Source organism: Muscardinus avellanarius, assembly GCF_963383645.1.
Source record: "Muscardinus avellanarius genome assembly, chromosome: 16".
Lineage (NCBI taxonomy): Eukaryota > Metazoa > Chordata > Mammalia > Rodentia > Gliridae > Muscardinus > Muscardinus avellanarius.
Genome location: NC_137802.1, coordinates 58,057,743 through 58,076,356, shown reverse-complemented (window position 1 = coordinate 58,076,356; position 18,614 = coordinate 58,057,743). Strand labels below are relative to the sequence as shown.

The following is an 18,614-nucleotide window of genomic DNA, read 5'->3' as shown; positions in this document are numbered from 1 at the left end:
CCGGCGGGCAGGAAGTGTGCGCGGCCCGACACTGCGCGCTTCCTGCGCGGGCGCCGGTCGCGCCGCCAAAGGGCCGGGCTCGGGCCTCGGCCGGCGGCTCCTCGGGCTGGGCAGGGGCCGCGGGGCTCGGGCCGGACAGTCCGCCGTGCAGGTTGTTCTGCAGCCTGCGCGTCAGTCTCGCTAAGCGCCTTCGAGCTTTGCAAAGAGGGCGGCCAAACCGGTCACCAGCGCGTGTGTGCGTGCGTGTGTGCCCGCGCCCGTGTGTGTGCGTGCGTGCGCCTGTGTGTGCGCCCGTGTGTGTGTGCGCCCGTGTGTGTGCACCCGTGTGTGTGCGCCCGTGTGTGTGTGCGTGCGCCTGTGTGTGCGCGCGCGTGTGTGTGTGCGTGCGTGCGCCTGTGTGTGCGCCCGTGTGTGTGTGTGCGCCCGTGTGTGTGCACCCGTGTGTGTGCGCCCGTGTGTGTGCGCGTGTGTGTGTGCGCCCGTGTGTGTGCACCCGTGTGTGTGCGCCCGTGTGTGTGTGCGTGCGCCTGTGCGTGCGCGCGCGTGTGTGTGTGCGTGCGTGCGCCTGTGTGTGCGCCCGTGTGTGTGTGTGCGCCCGTGTGTGTGCACCCGTGTGTGCGCGCGTGTGTGCCCGTGTGCACCCGTGTGTATGCGCTCGTGTGTGTGCGTGCGCCTGTGTGTGTGCCCGTGTGTGCCCGTGTGCGCGCGCGCGTGTGCGCCCGTGTGTGCACCCGTGTGTGCGTGCGCCCGTGTGTGTGCGCGTGTGTGTATGTGTGCGCGCGCCCGTGTGTGCGCCCGTGTGTATGTGTGTGCGCCCGTGTGTATGTGTGTGCGCCCGTGTGCGCGCCCGTGTGTGCACGCGCGCGTGTCCCAGCTGGCCCCGGGCAGGGTGGGCGCCAGCCTGTACACTGACTCGCGCCCGGCGGCCGGCGCCTGACCCCTAGCGGCCTCGCGAGCTCGGGCGGGGAGGCCGGAGCCCGCACCTGCGCCGCCGCCCCCCCCCCCCGCCCGCGGCTCCCGGCACTTCCGGCGCCGCGCGGTTGCCATGGCGACGCCGCCGCCCGCCGCGGAACCGGCTGAGCGGGTCGGCGGCGCGGCGCGCGGACCAGGTAGGCGGCGGGCCGGGGCGGGCGGGCCGGGGCCGGGGGCGCGGGCGGCCTGCCGGGGTGGCGGGCGCCGGCCCCGGCCTCCGTGCGGGCCCGGAGCCGGCGGCCCCCGCGCAGCGCGAGGCTCCGCGGAGCCCGAGCCGAGGCCGCGCCGCCCCGGGCCGGGGCCAGCGCCGACGCCGCGCAGGCACCGCTTCCGCCTCCCGCAACCCGGCTGGGGCCGGCGCGGGGCCGGGTCGCGGCCGCCGGGACCCCTGCCGCCCCCGGCCCAGAGCGGGCCCGGGCCCCCGGCCGCCCCCGCCGCCTCTCTGCCGGCTACCCCCGTTTTCTTGGCAGGTACACGCGTAACCGCAGCCCTTGAGGGTTCCTAAGACGCATTCATTGAAGTTCTAGCTCGGGCTGCCTGCCTTCCGATCATTTCTTTTCACTGCGAGTAAAACACCAAACGCTCCGCCACCTCCCGTAGATTTCTCCGCTGATACCTAATGGAGACCAGGAAACGCCAGGCCGCTCCGGCCCGCCCTGTGCAGGGGCCACCCGCGGCCGCCCGCCCCGCCACCTGCCCTCCAGGCTGGGCCTGGGCCGCCCGCAGCAGGTGCTTCTGAGCCGGCTGACCCAGCCGGTGGACAGTCGGGAGGAACGACCCACCTCCAAAGGCCGCTTGGCAGGGAAAACACGCTCTGCCTTTTAATCAAGTCGAAACTGAATTTTGAGGGTATAAAATGTCACAGATTAAAAGCAGACCATCATGCCTGTTCCCTGCCCAGGGAGCGTGGGAGGCTGATGGGAAGCTGGGGGAGAATTTATCAGAGGGAGCGTCATGGTGGCTGCTACCAGGCTCTCCCGGGTCCCCAGACCTCCTGTGTCAGTCGTGGCTGACGTGTGACTCAGAAGATGCCATTAGGGCTGCGTTTGATGCCCACCGTGTGGCAGACACTGCCAGGCAACGTGTATCTTCTTCCCACTTAATCTTTCCCGAGTTGAGGTAGGTCTCGGTGTCCCACATCTCATAGGTGAGGAAGGGGCTGAGAGGGGGCTTGGCTTGCGTGGGGGCGGGTCAGAAACAGTGGTATGGCTTTGAAATCACAGGCTGCATTATGACTTTTAAGGGCCCTAGATACTTTGACCATCGTGGGCCCTTTCAAAAATAAATAAATAAATAAATAAATAAATACTTAATTTTACAGTGGGGTTGGTATAAACACCATGCAGACTAGATTAAAAATTAAAACCCTTTTCTTAACCTTAAAAAACTCATTTTTCTTCTGATAACACGGTGCTGGGGTGGACCTTGGGGCCTCATGCACTCATCAGCCACTGAACTATACCTCAACTTTTCTTCTGATTTTTTTTTTTTTTAATTTGGTACTGGGGATGAAACACAGGGGCTTTTCTGCCTCTGGGCTACACTCCCAGACCTATTTTTTTTTTAAATACTTTATTTGGAAACAAGGTCTCACTAAGTTGCTAATAACCTCACTATCTAGCTGAGGCTGGCTTTGAACCTGTGCGATCCCTCCTGTCTCAGCCTCCCAAGTGCTGGGATTACAAGCGTGTGTCACCACACCTGGCTCCTTTTTCTGATTTTAACAGATGAAAATCTTTTTTTGTTTTTAAGAACTAGGAGCCCTGACACAGAGCCCCCGAATCTGATACTGGCTTCAAGCTCTGCTTTCTGTCTCGGGTGCCAGGTGGTAAGAAGTGGTCTAGACAACAGCTCAGCCCTCCCTTGGCCTTCTCCCACATCACATTCTAGGACAGCTGAGCTGTTTTGCCCACCAAGAAAAGATCCAGCGGTGTGGTGGTGCACACCTGTAATCCCAGGACTTGGGAGGCTGACAAGACTGCAGGTGTGCGGCCAGCCGCAGCAGCTTAGACCCTGCTTTCAAAATAAAAATAAACTTGGGCTGGGAGTGTAGCTCAGAGGTAGAATGCCTCTGGGTTCAGTCCCCCGTAAAACACACACACACACACACACACACACACACACACACACACACACACGAGCGTGCTAAAAAAGAAAAGACCCAGTCCCCTCTGTATCACAGACCCAGCCCAGTTAGTCCCCTTCCCCTCTGCCCTCGCCCCCCCAGGCTGAACATGTGCAGTGTCTGGTCCCTAATAACGAGATTAGGGCTGGCCACCTTTTAATAAAACACAGCTGGCCCGCCTGCTGAGGAGCAGGCACTTTGCGCAGGTCAGGCCCTGCGGGTAACTCTGTCTCTGCTTGATTGTGTTAAGTGGCGTCTGACTGCAGGTGGTGCGTGTGGGGGATGCTTGCCTGCCGCAGTGAGGTTCCAGAAGCCGCTAGAGCTGTCACCCCCTCCTGTGCTGTCACAGAATGTTCCACAGCAAGCCTGGGGAACAAGGGGCCATGATGCAGGCACAGAGCCCAGCAGGTTTCAAGGTTTGAAAGTGCAGGCGCCACAGGCAGGGCACCGTCCATCCGTCCAGAGCCTTTGGGGCGTTTGTCTGTGTCCCAGCCCTTCCTGGGAGTTCTGTTACTAGAGAACTCTCCATTGGTCTATGCAAAGCACAGAGCCGCTCACTTCTTTGTCTTCTCTGTCTATCTGGATGAAGCCACAAGCCCTCGGAGGTCACTCACCCTTGCATCAGGACCCACAGCTCCAGAGGTCATCCGTCATCCCTGGACGACTCACTCCCAGCTGTGGTCCCAGAATGAGCTGATGTGAGGATGTCACAGCTCACTCGCCCTCCTGTCCCTTCTCTCCTGCCCATCCTCTCAGGCGTTCCCTCAGGAGAGCCAAGGGCAGCCCCAGTGCTCGGTGCCATAGTGGCACCGAGGGTGGGGAGGAATGGGAGGCTGGCATGGGAGGAAGAAGGTGGGCGTGGAGCCCCGCGCTTGGGCAGCTTCCCCAGCAAGGGTTGCCTTGATCCTTTGTGTGTGTGTGTGTGTGTGTGTGTGTGTGTGTGTGTGTGTGTGTGTTACTGAGATTGAACCCTGGGCATTCTACTTCCGAGTTACACCCCTAGACTTTTTTATCTTTTATTGTGAAACAGGGTCTCACTAGATTGCTGAGAGCCTTGCTACATTTCTGAGGCTGTCCTTGAACCTGCAATTCCCCTGCCTCAGCAACCAGCACACCTGCCTCAGATCCTTGACTACTAACGTTAGTATTTGGGAGTGTGACTGTGCCACCCTAGTTATGGGGCACGAGGAAGTGCGGGGTCTCAAAGCCAGCGGGAGACCGAGACCACCGGCTCCTGGGGGAGCTGCCAGCTTGTTAAAGGAGGGGCGCCCTCTTCTGTGTGCAGTGGGGTGAGGCATGCAGGCCGGTTGTGAATTCTTCCCCTTTCTACGGTTTGTCTGGGAGCTCCTTGAGGACAGAGACGTGTCTTCTTAGCTCCAGCGTCTAGCCGTGCTGGTGCACAGCAGGTGCATCTGATGTTAACTTGGGGCACGTCTTCTCTCGCCTGCGCCCTGATTTCCTCACCTGTTGAATGGGGTCATACCCCTGTTACGCTCACAGCTTTGTGTTGAGGATTGCATGAGAGAGTGGGCAAAGGCCTGGGCCAAGCAGGGGCGACCGCGGCACCCCGGCGCCAGCTTCTCAGGGAAGCCAGACTGAGCCACACACTCAGCGGTCACCCGTGGAGAGAGCCTCGCGTGGGTTTCTGCCTGTTTTTGGAGATTGCTGGGATGGGAAGAGCAGGCTGTGGCGGAGCGAGTCCCCGCACCCCGAGACCTGCCCTTTGTATTCTACGTGGTGTAAAGGAGTCGTGGCAGCACCGAGGGCGATGTTCCTTCTGCTCTTCCTAACTCAGAGCTAATCAGATTCTGACTGTCCTCCGTGCTCTCTGGGGATGAATCTAATAAGGGAGGTGGTGGCCTGGAGGGAGCGGGCAGCCGGACACGCCACCAGAGGACAGCGTTTCTCCCTTTAGAGCGTTTCCCCTGCTGGGTCGGGCTGAAGGGTTAGATCCTCTGAGGAGTCCCAGAGAATAAGCCGCCCTTCTTAACGGCCCCTCAGCAGAGAAGCACCATGGGCTTAGCCTGAGACCAGCAGAAAAGGTAAGGGCGCAGCGGGGAGCCTTGGGCCAAGAGCAGGGGCCAGCGCTGGGCACTGGGCCAGCAGCCAGGAGCACCTCCTCCCCCCGGGCCTGGGCAGGACACGGCAGGGCCGCAGACCTGAACGCGGCCACATCTCTGCGGGCAGGGGACCGAGACTTAGGAAGCTGGGTCTGTCCCTCGTGTGCCAGGCAGATTGAAGAGAAAGAAGCTGCAGGTCCTGCCTTGGGTGGCAGCTGAAGATGGCTGGTCAGAGGTGACCGCAGAGACCTGGGGAGCCCTGGGCTGCCGGCCTGTGGAGGGGCCAGGGTGCACAGGCCAGACCTGGGAGGTGGGGAGCCCCACCGGCCAACGGGGAAGCTAAAGAGGACATGTTTTCAATGGGAGAGGAATCTGACCATGGGTGCTTTTGAAATGTTGGCGGGTGTCCTGGTAGAGGTGTAGGGTTGACCATTACAAGTGGGTTTAAATTTGGGGCTAGGACAGAACTGGCACTAGATTTTGGAGTTACACTTATAGTGACAAGGACCGTTACCAGAGTTCCAGAAATAGGGGTTCATTGTTGGCCGAGGCTTCGGAAACAATCTTCCTACATACCGTGGAAGTGCGGGTTAGGGCTGTGCTTCTGGAAAATCATATGATGGACATATAAAAAGCCTGGACAAAGCCGGGTGTGGTGGCGCACACCTGTAACCCTCGTACCTGGGAGGTGGAGCTAGGAGGTCTCAGGTGTGTGGCCAGCCTCAGCTGCATAGTGAGGCCCTTCATAACTTGGTGCTTAGTGACAGAGACACTGTTTCAAAATAAAAGAATATAATGAGCTGGGGATGTACTTTGGAAGTAGGATGCCCTCAGTTCCATCTCTGTACAACATACACACACACACACACACACACACACACACACACACACATATGCACACAGAGACAGAGACAGAGAAGAAAATGGTATGATCCTGTTTCTATAAAAAAAAAGTATATATATATATATATATATATATATATATATATATATATATAGTGGTACTGGGGTTCCTGGAAGCCCTTCTACCTCCGGGCTACATTCCCAGACCTATTTTTCTTTTGGAAACAGGGTCTCTTAAGCCAGCGTGGCTGGCTTTGAACCTGCGCGATCCTCCTGTCTCTGCCTCCCAAGCGCAGGGATTACAAGCGTGTGCCACCACGCCCGGCTATAAAAATATATTTCTGGAAAAATGTATGTAACATATAAATCAAATGTCAGTGAGGTAGTTTTGTCCTCGCTGGTCCGTGTTGCACAGGCGTGTGCATTACTCAGCCCATCCTCCTCTTTTCAGCCTGAGCCATCGCTGCAACTGTCCGGCTGAGCCTTGGGAGCCTTGGGAGGTGGAGCCTGAGCACCAGGAGGCTGCGTGTTGATCTGGAGCACTGCAGGGTGGAGCACGAGCTGGTGCTGGAGGGGCAGCTGCCAAGCCTCCACTCCCTGCTGCGGCCCTCCCTGGGGGTGAGGCCAGCTGGTGACGTCCCGGGAGGGGCAGTGGGCTGGCACCGTGGTGTGTGCTCGCTGGGGCAGTGTCCAGCCAGAGCAGGACCTTTCTGTGGGGCCCAGGCTGCTTACCAGTGTGGTGGCAAAGGGATTGGAGGCTGGGCCTCGCTTGTCCCCGCCGCCCTCCTCCTGTCCCCACCCTGCCCACAGCTGAGGTGTCCTTGCCTAGGCAGTGCTCGCCCACCCTGGGGAGCAGGAAGGGAGGTGGCTGGGGGCTCCCCAGGTGGCACAGCGGGGGCTGGGCAAGACAGAGGGCCTGCTCTGGGGTGGGGAAGACACGTCTAGCTTGGAGCCTAAATGGGAGGCGGAGGGGAGGGAGCCCCCCCAGGTGTACTTTTCTGTTCCCCTGGAGAGAGAAGTGGCTAACCCTGGACCTGCAAGGAGTTGTCTCTAACTCCTTAAGTTGCTTCTCTAACTTAACGTAAACCCCACCGGGGAAACCCAGGGCCACATGCAGTAGGAAATCCAGTGCAGGCCGTGGGCCACAGAATTTGGGGTGTCTTCTCTGCACCTTCCTTGCACAGGGAGCCCAGGTCAGGTGTGTCTCCTGCAGAGGGCTTCTGGGACTCTAGCCTCCCGCCTGCTAGTGGTGGGAAGGGCTCTGGAGGTGGAGAGCCAGTGAGCGTCCTTTGGCCTGGGGTTGGCAGGGGTGACGGGGAGGCGGGAAGGCCTTCTGGAGGTGGCAGGTGGCTTCCTTCGTCTGCTTTTCTATCTCCAGGCTATACCCCAGTTCTATTTTCTATTTTATTTGGAAACAGGGTCTCCCTAGTTGCTGAGAGCCTCATTCAGTAGCTGAGGCTGGCTTGGAACCGGCGTGATCAGCCTGTCTCGGCCTCCCCAGCGTGGGGATTACAAGCTGCCCCACACCCCACTCCGTCTGCCCGTCTTGCAGCAGCTGTCTCAGCATGGAGAGCAGCGCTGGCCCGGCGCCCACACCCCGCGCACTGCCCTACTATGTGGCCCTCTCCCAGCTGCTGGGCCTGACCGTGGTGGCCATGACCGGTGCTTGGCTGGGTCTGTACCGAGGCGGCATTGCCTGGGAGAGTGCCCTGCAGTTTAACGTCCACCCCCTCTGCATGGTCATCGGCCTGATCTTCCTGCAGGGAGACGGTGAGTCCTGCGGCAGCCCCCGCTGTGTCTGGGCTGGTGACTGTCCTGAGGAGAGGCGATTTGTAGGATCCTGTGAAGCTGGGTTAGAGCCTGAGGAGATGGAGTCCAAACCCAGGCCCTGAGGCCAGCAGGTGGCAGCTGCTCCTCAGCAGATCTGTCCATCTGTCCGTCCTTCCTTCCTTCCTCTCTTTCTTCCTGTGGTACTGGGGATAGAATCCAGGGGCATTCTACCTCCAAGCTGCACCCAGCCCTATTTTTATTCTTTATTTTGAAACAGGGTGTCACTAAATTATGGGCGTGGTGGCACACGCTTGTAATCCCAGTACCTGGGAGGCCGAGATGGGAGGATTGTGGTTCGCGATCAGCCTCAGCCACTTAGGCCCTTTGCAATTTAGTGAGACCCTGTTTCAAAATAAAGAATTAAAAATAGGGCTGGAGCCGGGCGTGGTGGCGCACGCTTGTAATCCCCGCTCTTGGGAGGCAGAGACAGGAGGATCGTGCAGGTTCGAAGCCAGCCGCGCGCGCTGGCTTAGGAGACCCTGTTTCCAAATGAAAATGTAAAAATAGGTCTGGGAGTGTAGCCCGGAGGTAGAAGGGCTTCCAGGAACCCCAGTACCACCAAAAAAAAAAAAAAAAAATAGGGCTGGGGGTGTAGCTCAGAGGTAGATGCCCCTGGGTTCCATCCCCAGTACGGAAAAAAAAAAAAAAAAGTCTCATTATGTAGTTGAGACTGGCCACGAACCCAGATCCTCCTTTCTCAGCCTCCCAAGTACTAAGATTACAAGTGTGCACCATGACACCCACCTTCAGCTGGTACTTTTACCCCTTGCTTCAGTAAGGGACATGGGGGAGGAGGACATGTGCTTTCTAGAGCAAATAGCGGGGCTGGGCTGTGAGCTCGACCATCTTCAGGAGACATCGGGAGAAGAATGCGCGGGTGTGCGCAGGCGTGCACTGCTGCCCGGGCACCGTGGAGCTAGAGCTCCTGGGCCTGCCTGGCCGGGCCTGCAAACAGGGCATCTGGAAGCCAGGTCTGGGGTTAGAGGTGGTCCTGGTGACAGCGGAGACCCCAAGAGCGCTTCCCCCAGGGCCCTGGCCCTGCCCTCTGCAGCTGGACGTGGTGGCTGTCAGGTTGGGGCCACAGGGGAACCACTTTTGGGAACTAGGAGCCTGCATGTTAACAGAAAGGGCTCTTGGGTCAGGCTTCAGTATTGACTCAGAGGAGCCACATGGCTGAAAGGTGAAGCTGGCTGGCTGTCCCCCCAGAGTGACTACAGGATGAATCCCAACACCTGGTGCAGGAGTCAGGAGCTGCAGGCTGGTGGGCTGGGTGGTGTCTGCCGGTCCAGCAGGTGCTGTGGGTGGGGGTCTTTCATGGTGGCTCAGGCCCCCATCTCATTTGCGCAGGAGTCTGGGCGGGCAGGGCTGGGGAGGGAGCTGCCCGTGTGGCTGTCTCCTCCCCCGGGGCCTCCAGCTCAGCCTCCAGCGGTCTCTTCCTCTCCTTGCGCAGCCCTGCTAGTTTACCGCGTCTTCAGGAAGGAGGCGAAACGCACGACCAAGATCCTGCACGGGCTGCTGCACGTCTTCGCCGTCGTCATCGCCCTGGTCGGTGAGTCCCTGTCCCCGGGCTGACGTGGGCCTGAGAGCAGCTGCTGCCTTGGCTGCCCCTCGGCCCCCACCCCAGACATCCCCGCGGGGGCCGCTGGGTGCTGGCCTCATGGGCTGGGCCGAAGCCCGGACCTGCGGCCTCGTGCCCTGGGTCCCACCCTCTGCTGGCCAGCGCGTCCTCACACGGCCCTCTCCGCCCCAGGCCTGGTGGCGGTGTTCGACTACCACAAGAAGAAGGGCTACGCCGACCTGTACAGCCTGCACAGCTGGTGCGGGGTCCTGGTCTTCGCCCTGTACTTTGTGCAGGTGAGTCCTTGCCGCGGGAGGGCAGAGAGGCGGCGCTGGCGTGCCAGAGGTGCGGAGCTGGGGAGATCCCTCAGTGCCCCTCTGGATGCTGAGGTGCCGGGCTGGGGTCCCCCAGCCGGCCTCCCTCGTGCTGGCGTGGCCCTGTGCTTGGTCACACGCAGTTTCCCGAGTGCTAAGCAGGATGGGAAGGACCCTGTTCCTGCGAGCGCCTCCTGCTCCCGCTCCTGACAGCCCCTAGGGGCCTCCGCTGGCCAGGCAGCGCCCGGTGTCCAGCGTGGCTCTCCTCGCCTCTCCTCCCTCTAGTGGCTCGTGGGCTTCAGCTTCTTCCTGTTCCCCGGAGCTTCGTTTTCTCTGCGGAGCCGCTACCGTCCGCAGCACATCTTCTTTGGTGCCGCCATCTTCCTCCTCTCCGTGGGCACAGCCCTGCTGGGCCTGAAGGAAGCACTGCTGTTTAAACTCGGGTGAGTGCCCCGACTCCTCAGACACGCGCTGTGTCTGCTCTCCCTCACTCAAGATTGAATCCAGAGCTTTCTACCACCAGGCGACACCCCAGCCCTTTTTATTTTTGTTATTTATTTTTCTTTTTATTAGTGCATTGTAGTCATACATCTTAATGGGGTACAAGATGGTAGAAGCAGATATGCACAAATCACCCAATTAGCCCTTCCCCAATTCCCACCCCATTCCCTCTCCCCTCTTTTTTTTTTTTTTTTTTTTTGTTTTGTTTTGTTTGAAGCAGGGTCTCGCTAAGTTGCCGAGGCTGGCCTCAAATTGGTGATCCTCCTGTCTCAGCCTCCCAAGTACTGGGATTACAGGTGTGCACCACCATGCCCAGCTAGACATTTGTTTTCTGAGCCGGCATTTTATGGAATTAGACAGCAGTGGCATTTCTGTCTGGGAGAGGACAGAGGGGGCTGGAATTGGCGAACCCATGCATCTTTAAGGCCAGGATATAATAGCACCGGCCTGACTAGGCGGCTTCTCCTTCCCACCCGCCCCTGCAGGGCCAAGTACAGCGAGTCAGAGCCTGAGGGGATCCTAGCCAATGTGCTGGGCCTGCTGCTGGTCTGCTTTGGGGCCACCGTGCTCTACATCTTGGCTCAAGCTGACTGGAAGCGGCCTCCCCAGGCCGAAGAACAAGCGCTCTCCATGGACTTCAAGACGCTGACAGAGGGAGACAGCCCCGGCTCCCAGTGACCGCGGGCACCTCCCATGACCCTGTGGCCTGGCGGGGTGTGTGGGTGCCGCGTGTCTGTCTTAGGTGGTTTCTGGGTTAGGGCTTCTCTTCTGCTTTTCCTTGTGGCTGCTGCTGTAGATACACCCAGTGAGCCGTGTGCAGGCTCTGGGTCCCTGTTGCCCTTCAAGTGCAGAAGGCCGTGGGGGACCTGGGGGTCAGGCCTGGGGCAGGAGTTCAGCTTCCTGGAGCTCAAGGCGCAGATACCTTGGGCGGGGCCAGGGGAAGCCCTCCCCGGGGCCTCTGACTAGCCTGGAAGAGCTAGGATGCCGCTTTGTGCAACTGGATTCAAACCAGGAGTCCCTCCAGCCAGCAGCACGCTGGAGAGACGGCCAGTCCTTGGCAGTGGCACAAGTGATATTATGTGTAAAGTATGCTGGCGCTCAGCAGGGCTTCCCAGGAGAGAGCAGGGATGGGCCCCGGGAGGCGCTGCGGCGTGGCCTGGAACTGCCCAGCTACAGTCTTGAACCTTTCTGCCTTTAGCCCCCGAGCCCGGGCCAGCTTTGTGGGAGGGGGCACGAGACTTCAGACCCACTGTCCCGCAGATGGGCCTGCAGATGGGCAGCCTGCGGGCGGGCAGGAGAGGCTGCTGGCCTCGCGGCACATCCTGCCCTCTGCCCACGGCTGCCCGCCCTGGTTTCTGCCCAGGGTGCCTCGGGACTGTGGAGCTGCTGCTGCACCGGCCGCCAGGGCTCCCCAGCTGGAGAGGCCCGTGCTCTGGAGGCCGTGCTCCTCTTCCCTGACCTGGGCTTGTCTGTGGGAAGTTAGGGCTGAGGCAGAGTGAGATGAGTCCCCTGTGGTGTCTGGACATTGTTCCAGACCCAGAATGTGTGCTGTTAGCTGAGTCACTGTTTGGCTTCAGTCTAGAAATAATGTGATTAGAGCATCGATCTTGTGCTCCTTGGACTTGGCGAAGGCCCCCTTCTTGTTTGCTGGGCTTTAAGGAGCCTGACAGTTTACTTCAGCAAAGAAAATAATAACATTTCTAAACCTGATTACTTTTAATAGTTGCCCTTCTCACGCCTAAATGCTGCCTGAGAGAGATGGGCCGGCTGCGGGACGACTCAGTTTTAATAGCTGGCTCTCAGACAGGCGGCTGTGGCCCGGCCCGCGCCCCCAGGCCCCCACTTCCTCTCCGCTCCATATTCAATTGTGTACTCTGAAGGACGGGGACCTTATCAATTCTCTCATCACCTGGGACACGTTCGTAAAGCCAAATGTTTACATGTGGGAAACTCATCCTTAGATAAATTACCAAAGTACAGTTGTGTATCTCCCTTGCCAGAAACCACATATAGAACTGGGGCCGTAGCTTTGCAGTGACAGTCTGTAAACCTGTCTGTTGGCCAGGTGTACTGCATGACCAAGGACCAAATGAGGCCCCGAGCAGGTGTGTGTGGCTTCTTTTGTTTGCTTGTGGCCTGTCTCCTATGACGTACAATGTGCTCTTGGTGCAATAGATGATTCAATAAATGTCTGCAATAGATCCCTGGCCTGTTATCTTCATTTACTGTGATAAGGAAAGGAGCCAGGGCTTTTAGCAGTCAGATATGTGATGTTAGTTCATACTAGTGTTAGGAGAACTTGTCCCCAGACTGGACATAGAAGGTAAAGTGATCAGTGGTATTTACCACAGCACAGGACTGAAAGGCCAGAGAGAATGGCCTGGAGGGCAGAGCCTCATACGATCTGTCTTGAAAAAGTGGACCCAGCTTGGGTGTCTCAGACCCCCACCCTCTGTTTCTGGGGGTGGAATCCAGGACCTTATGCATATTAGGCAAACACTCTACTAAGCCATGCCCCCAGCCCCAACTTTTTCCTTTTTGGTATGCTTTCTTGATCCCTGAGAAAAGGAACAAAACTTGTATTTAGCTGAGATTCTACTTCAGATCAATTTCTGTGTCTCCAGCCATTGTCTTGAGGGTCTCGCTGTACACGTCACACACTATACGCCTTGTCACTTAAAGCACTGAGCAAGGGAGCCATTTAAAGAGAAGAGACCCTGTGGCAAATCCTCTCACAAGTCACGCGAACATTTGCTTTCTAGAATTTAATTTGACCCTCTGTGCTGCAGATGGTTTCTGGTGTGTAGGAGCCAGAGTCCAGAGGCTTGGGGCAGCCATAGTCTTTCTCCTGAATTGAGGTTTCCTCGAGGGCGTCCATGTGCTCTGAAGCACCCCGAGCACCTGGTGTAGTTGCTCACAGCTGGTGCAGGCAGGGTGGCCAGGAGCGTGAAGGCGGAGGGATCTTGGCCGTTCTGTGCCATCTCATTTCAGGCTTTTTGGGGTAGCCTCTGAATCCTATGAGTCTCTTTGTGTTTGTGAATATTCAAATGAGGCCAGACACTGGAGGATGCCTCCCTGTCCAGAAAGCAATTCCTTTATCTCTGCAAATTTCATTAGAGGAGAGCAAGGGCTTCACACTCTGTTGAGAACCCTCAGGGTCCTCAGTCGATTCCTCTTGACAGGGATTTCTCCAAAGGAGCACCATGACAGGCAAGCTCCGCCTCTGACCAGAGCCCACACCGTGTTTAGTCACTGCTTAGATGGCCCTCTCTGAGCAATGGGGCAGCGGGAGAGGTCTGACTTAAGAGTCTCACCTTTGCTTCTGTGACCTCGGGAAACTTTGGCTCTTGTCTTGGAGAGAGCAAAGCCATTCATCAAGGCCTGTGTGGGAATATGTCAGACAATGTGTGTGAAGCCCCGGTCAGTGCCTGGCACAGTGGCCATCTCCAGAGTGGACTCTGAGCCCCTTCTCTTCCATGAGCAACTTTTCTCTTACCCTGGGCCTTCCAGACACGACAGCCTCATTATTAGTGGCCTGTTTTATTCCTGGGAATGGAATGATTCAGTACCAAGGTGCTCCAAGTCCTTCCAGATCTTTTTTTTTTTTTTTTTGCGGTACCAGGGATTGAACCCAGGGGCATGCTACCTCTGAGCCACACCCCTAGCCCTATTATTATTTTGAAACAGGGTCTAAGTTGCAGAGGCCTGAGTAGCTGAGACTGGCAGAGAATCTATGATCCTCCTGCTTTAGCCGCGCAAGGACTGGGATTACAGGCATGTGTCACCATGCCCGGCTCCCCAGCTCTTCTTTAGCTTTTTCTTGTGGTACCGGATTGAACCCAGAGTTACTCTACCTCTGAGTTATATCTCCCACCACAGTTCTTTTTTTGAAACAGGGTCCTGCTAGGCTGCTGAGACTCTCTAAGTTGCTGAGGCTGGTCTTGAACCTGTAATCCTTCTATCTCTGCCTCCCAAGTTCTGGGATTCTAGGTGTGTGCCACCACACCCGGCTCTCCAGCTGATTTTTAAAGTGAAAGGATGGCACCGTGTCCTGACCCCACGTGGGCTTCTGCCGCCTCTCTAGCCTGGCTCCGAGCTGAAGTGCATAGTGGAGTCTCACTGACAGGTTACTAAAAAGCAATTACTAGGGCATGAAATGACAAGGGACTTCCGAGAATCTACACAGACTTTTCTGAGCTTGCTTCTTTATTTTTTAATAAAGAGTGGAATTTTATTCAGGTTTAGGGCAAGTTCTTTTTCTTTTTCTTTTTTTTTTTTTTTGCGGGTCTGGGGATGGAACCCAGGGGCATTTGATCTCTGAGCTACACCCCCTGCCCTTTTTTTTTTTTTAATTCTTTATTTGAAAACCGGGTCTCACTGAGTTGCAGAGGGCCTAAGTAGCTGAGGCTGTCTGTGAACCACGATCCTCTGGTCTCAGCCTCCCGAATGCTGGGATTACAAGTGTGTGCCACCATGCCCGGCCTAGCGCAAGTTCTTAAGTTTTTTTTTTGTAATCACTACCCTTCTACTTCCTATTAATGCTCCCCAAAATCCTTTAAAAGTTGGAGTTTTGCTAACTGCTCATGCCGTTTTTGTTTTTCATTTATTTTTTGGTGGTACTGGGGGTGGAACCCAGGGGCTTTCTACCTCTGAGCTACACTCCCAGACCTATTTTATATTTTATTTGGAAACACAGTCTAAGTTGCTGAGAGCCTAAGTAGCTGAGGCTGGCTTCGAATCGGTGTGATCCTCCTGTCTCAGCTCCCAAACTGGGATTACAAGTGTGCGCCACCACACCCAGCCATTTTTATTTTTAATGAGATAACCGGAGAGTTTTCAGACCAAGCAGGTGGCTCCTCCAGTCCTCTCTGGTGCTGAGGCTGGATGAACATGCTATCTGGCCTGCAGTTTCCCTGGGCTCCAGTTGCTTAGGAAGGTGGACGTAGTTACCCAGCAGGAATGTTTGTTTAGCACGATCTGATGTTTAGAGGAAGTGGTCCTCTTCCTTCTTACGTCTGAAGTAGACAAAGAGGCTGCAGTTAGGCAGGAAGAGCTGTAGGGCTCAGTGTGGGCCACTGATTTTTTCTTTTAAGGATACTCAGTCAGTTTCAGGAAATCTGCAATCTCTCCACTCACAGTGCAGATGCCCAACTGTTTAAATGGGGAGGATTGGAGGTCTGGCCTGACTTCTGAGGAAGTAAAGCCACGGGAAGCCAAGGACCTCCATCTTTGACCACGCTAGCCTCTGGCTCCACCCTCGGCCTGCTGTCTAAACAGAACACCTCAGCTGGCGGCCCACTGCAGCTTGGGATCGGGTAAGGTGCTGGGCTAGGGTGCAGCTTCAGCTATCAACAATGACACAAGGAGTGTGTAGGGTCCCCTTGGTGCGGCTTCCACTGAAGAAAATGCCTCTCCCACGCAAGCCCACGCCGAGGCCCTAGACTGTCTGTGCCTCCCTTGTGCGTGTGCTGCGGTGACCAGCTCGGAGGAGGTGCTCAGGGACAGGACTGGTGAACAGATTCGGAAGGGGTGAAGGAGCACCCCACAACAGACCAACAGAATCCTCAGAAACTTGGCCTTAGCTTTAACTTGCCCAGTTCTTCCTTGGGGTGGTATACACCTCAGTCTCAGTCTCGGTGAGGATGACCACAGATGGCAGCTCCCCGGAGAGAGCATAATGGGAGGAGAAAATACCACAGTACCAGGTGTTTCCAAGTGTTAACCATTTATAAATAAGTACATTTGCTTTCATACATACAGTTCATTGTACAGATGACGCTCTGTATACATGGGGCAGGAAAATGCATTCATTTGAACTTTTCACATCTGTCTCACACAGCTCACATGTACAGACAATAAAACTGCTCAAGCAAGTACAGCAAAGGAAATTGTCTTCCTTGTACGCGGGGCTGGCGGCCTCCACTGGGTGTGGGGCAGCCCCACTGCACGAGTTCACGACTGTGTGGTGTTCAATATATCAGGATAGAGAACAAACATGCATTGGGTAATATACTGTACAGAGAAAGTCCTTTACATCTGAGTTATAGAAAACCTAAAGGAAAACTAAGTGCATTAAAGCTTTTTCCAGCAAGTGTCTTGAAAGGACAGCAAAGAGGAAGAATCAAAATCATATTAGTACAAATCACTCTTTAATTGTAGGCTGTACATATCTGTACTAATTAAAATCGTCTTGGATTTGGAGGAGACAGAACAGAGACACAGATGCTGTGCTAGATGGAGAGGCCACGCCTGAGAATGGCACCTGCCCTGAGCCTGACAAGGAACCGGCTCCACTCAGCAGGAATCAGCCAAAGGAAAGACGACGACAAAAACCAGAAGAGGAAGTGTAACTTACAGGATTTCCAAAATAATCTGTGAATGAAATAGAGATCTGGAGCCGGCATCTCTTTCTCTCCCCCCCCCACCCCCAGTAAATTGGTACACAATAAGGCAGGTACATTCAAGTACTGAATTTTCCAGAATTAACTGTCTGGTCCTGAGGACTGAAGGGAGTGAGCTGAGTCCTCCTAGCCAGATTTTCTGGTTAGTGATTAGCAAAAGAAAAAAAAAAAAATCCAGCCAGCAAGTGCTACAAAAACCAAGCGGCTAGCCGCTTCCTTTCCACAGAGGAGGTCGATCTTGAGAACACGAGCGTGATGCTGGCCTGCATGAATACGCATCCAGCTACAACCTGACCAGTCAGCTTAGTGCAGGCATCAGAGTCAGCAGAGATGGGAGGGTGAGGAGACATGAAAGTAACACTTGACTTTTGGTGTCCAATCATGCATTCATTTGGTACTGACTTTCAAAGCTCTAACTGTGGCCAGTGTGTGGCCACAAGCATCTCAGGGCGGTTCAGCTGCTGTGAGGCATTGGACACCGAAATGAAGGTTACCCACACTTCAGCCCTTGAGTGGTCTTTATTACAAAGGGAGTTGATGAAGACCCAGTGGTTGTTCAAGTAGCTCTGCACAGTGGCTCCACCGCCCCATTGTGCTTGTGTCCAGGCCCCCAGCCAGCCAGCCAGCCGCCTTTTCTGGGGAGCAGCCAGAGCTGAGTTCAAGGCATTGCATGGTGAAGGGTTCCATGACGCGTCTTTGTAGGTAGCTCTTACCCCTAAGCCCTTTATTCATCGCTGTTAGTCATGACGGTCAGTCAGTCTGGAATTCCTAGAGGACAGAAGCCATACCCCTTTGTGGGCATGGCCAGGGCAGCTGGGCCTCCGAGTGGAGGCAGCAGCAGGCTGCCTTTGCAGGTGGCCTCCAGCCAAGTGGACAGCCCAGGGGCGGGCAGGCAGGTGGGCGAGGCTGCTGAGCACTGGGAGCCTCAACAGGAGGTGGGCACAGGGCTGGGCACAGCCTGCCTCCTGGTGGGGGGGGGCTGTTCCATTTTGTGGCAAAGATATTCAGTGAGCAACAGGTTTTACTCAAGGTATTTCTGCAATAGAAAAATATCTTTGAATCAAACCACCTGTGATACTTCTGGTGTTATAAGAGTTGGATGCTGAGAGGAAGTGAGAGGAGGGATGCTCGAGGAAGAAAAAGGTCCTCTACATACACACAGCCCTCCACCAGAGCAAGGGCGTTCTACTCGACCTTCTCCCAGCCTCAGCCTGGCTGAAGGTCCCAAGCAGGTGGTCTTCAAAGATTCTGTTTTGCTACAATTGGCATGGACGCATGAAGACCCTTGCAGGCCTCCGTTCCTGTCCCCTTGTTCCTGAACTCTGAATCGAGGGGCTGCCTGCTGCCCTGGCCACTGATCCTCCAGCTTGGCAGCTGTCATTCTTCGCTACCAGACAAGTGTGGTGCAGAGCCACAGTGACACCTAGTGGTAACACACGGTGACGCACAAGTGACATCCACATACCCCACATACGTACTAAGATCTATGGAAAAATACTTATGGATATTATATTAGATACTGATTAGATTTTAATTTTTCTATTGGGTACATCTCTGGAATATAAAAATACCAACATTTAGAGGGGCTTCATAAACTACTATACAATATAAGGACTGAGAACACCTTACTCTAAGCTGTTCTGCTTAAAATAATTTAGGAAAAGTGTTTAATAATTCAAGCTTAACTGAAGCTAGCAAACTTGTGTATCTGGACAATGACCTGGGTACTGTACACAATTCTAATTAGTGGAGTTTTCCTGAGCCATCAAGTTTAAGTTAAACACATCTAAAAAGAGGGCCTGTGGGGGAGGAACAAGAAGGGTTTGTGCTCTATTAACTTGGGACTTATAATAGTGCACGTCTACAACCCGGACAGATACAACAGCAGATACAAAATGGTCTCCATTTTGTCCATGCCAAATTCTCATGTTACACAGGTTTCCCCTTTACTTTGTAAATAAACATTAATTTTAATTGTTAATTGTGTGCCTTACTGATCCAGTAAATAAA

At 55.6% G+C, this 18,614-nt stretch overlaps 1 protein-coding gene across 1 annotated transcript; it reads left to right on the top strand.

Moving 5' to 3' along the window:
- Positions 1-7,562: 7,562 nt before the first annotated feature.
- CYB561 (cytochrome b561) lies at positions 7,563-10,881 on the top strand (the record flags this gene model as incomplete). The annotated part of the gene is made up of 5 exons (XM_080712451.1): positions 7,563-7,770; positions 9,281-9,379; positions 9,581-9,684; positions 9,988-10,145; positions 10,689-10,881. The coding sequence occupies exons 1-5, from the start codon at positions 7,566-7,568 to the stop codon at positions 10,879-10,881; spliced, it is 759 nt and encodes a 252-aa protein (XP_080568577.1). The 5' UTR covers positions 7,563-7,565.
- Positions 10,882-18,614: the final 7,733 nt, after the last annotated feature.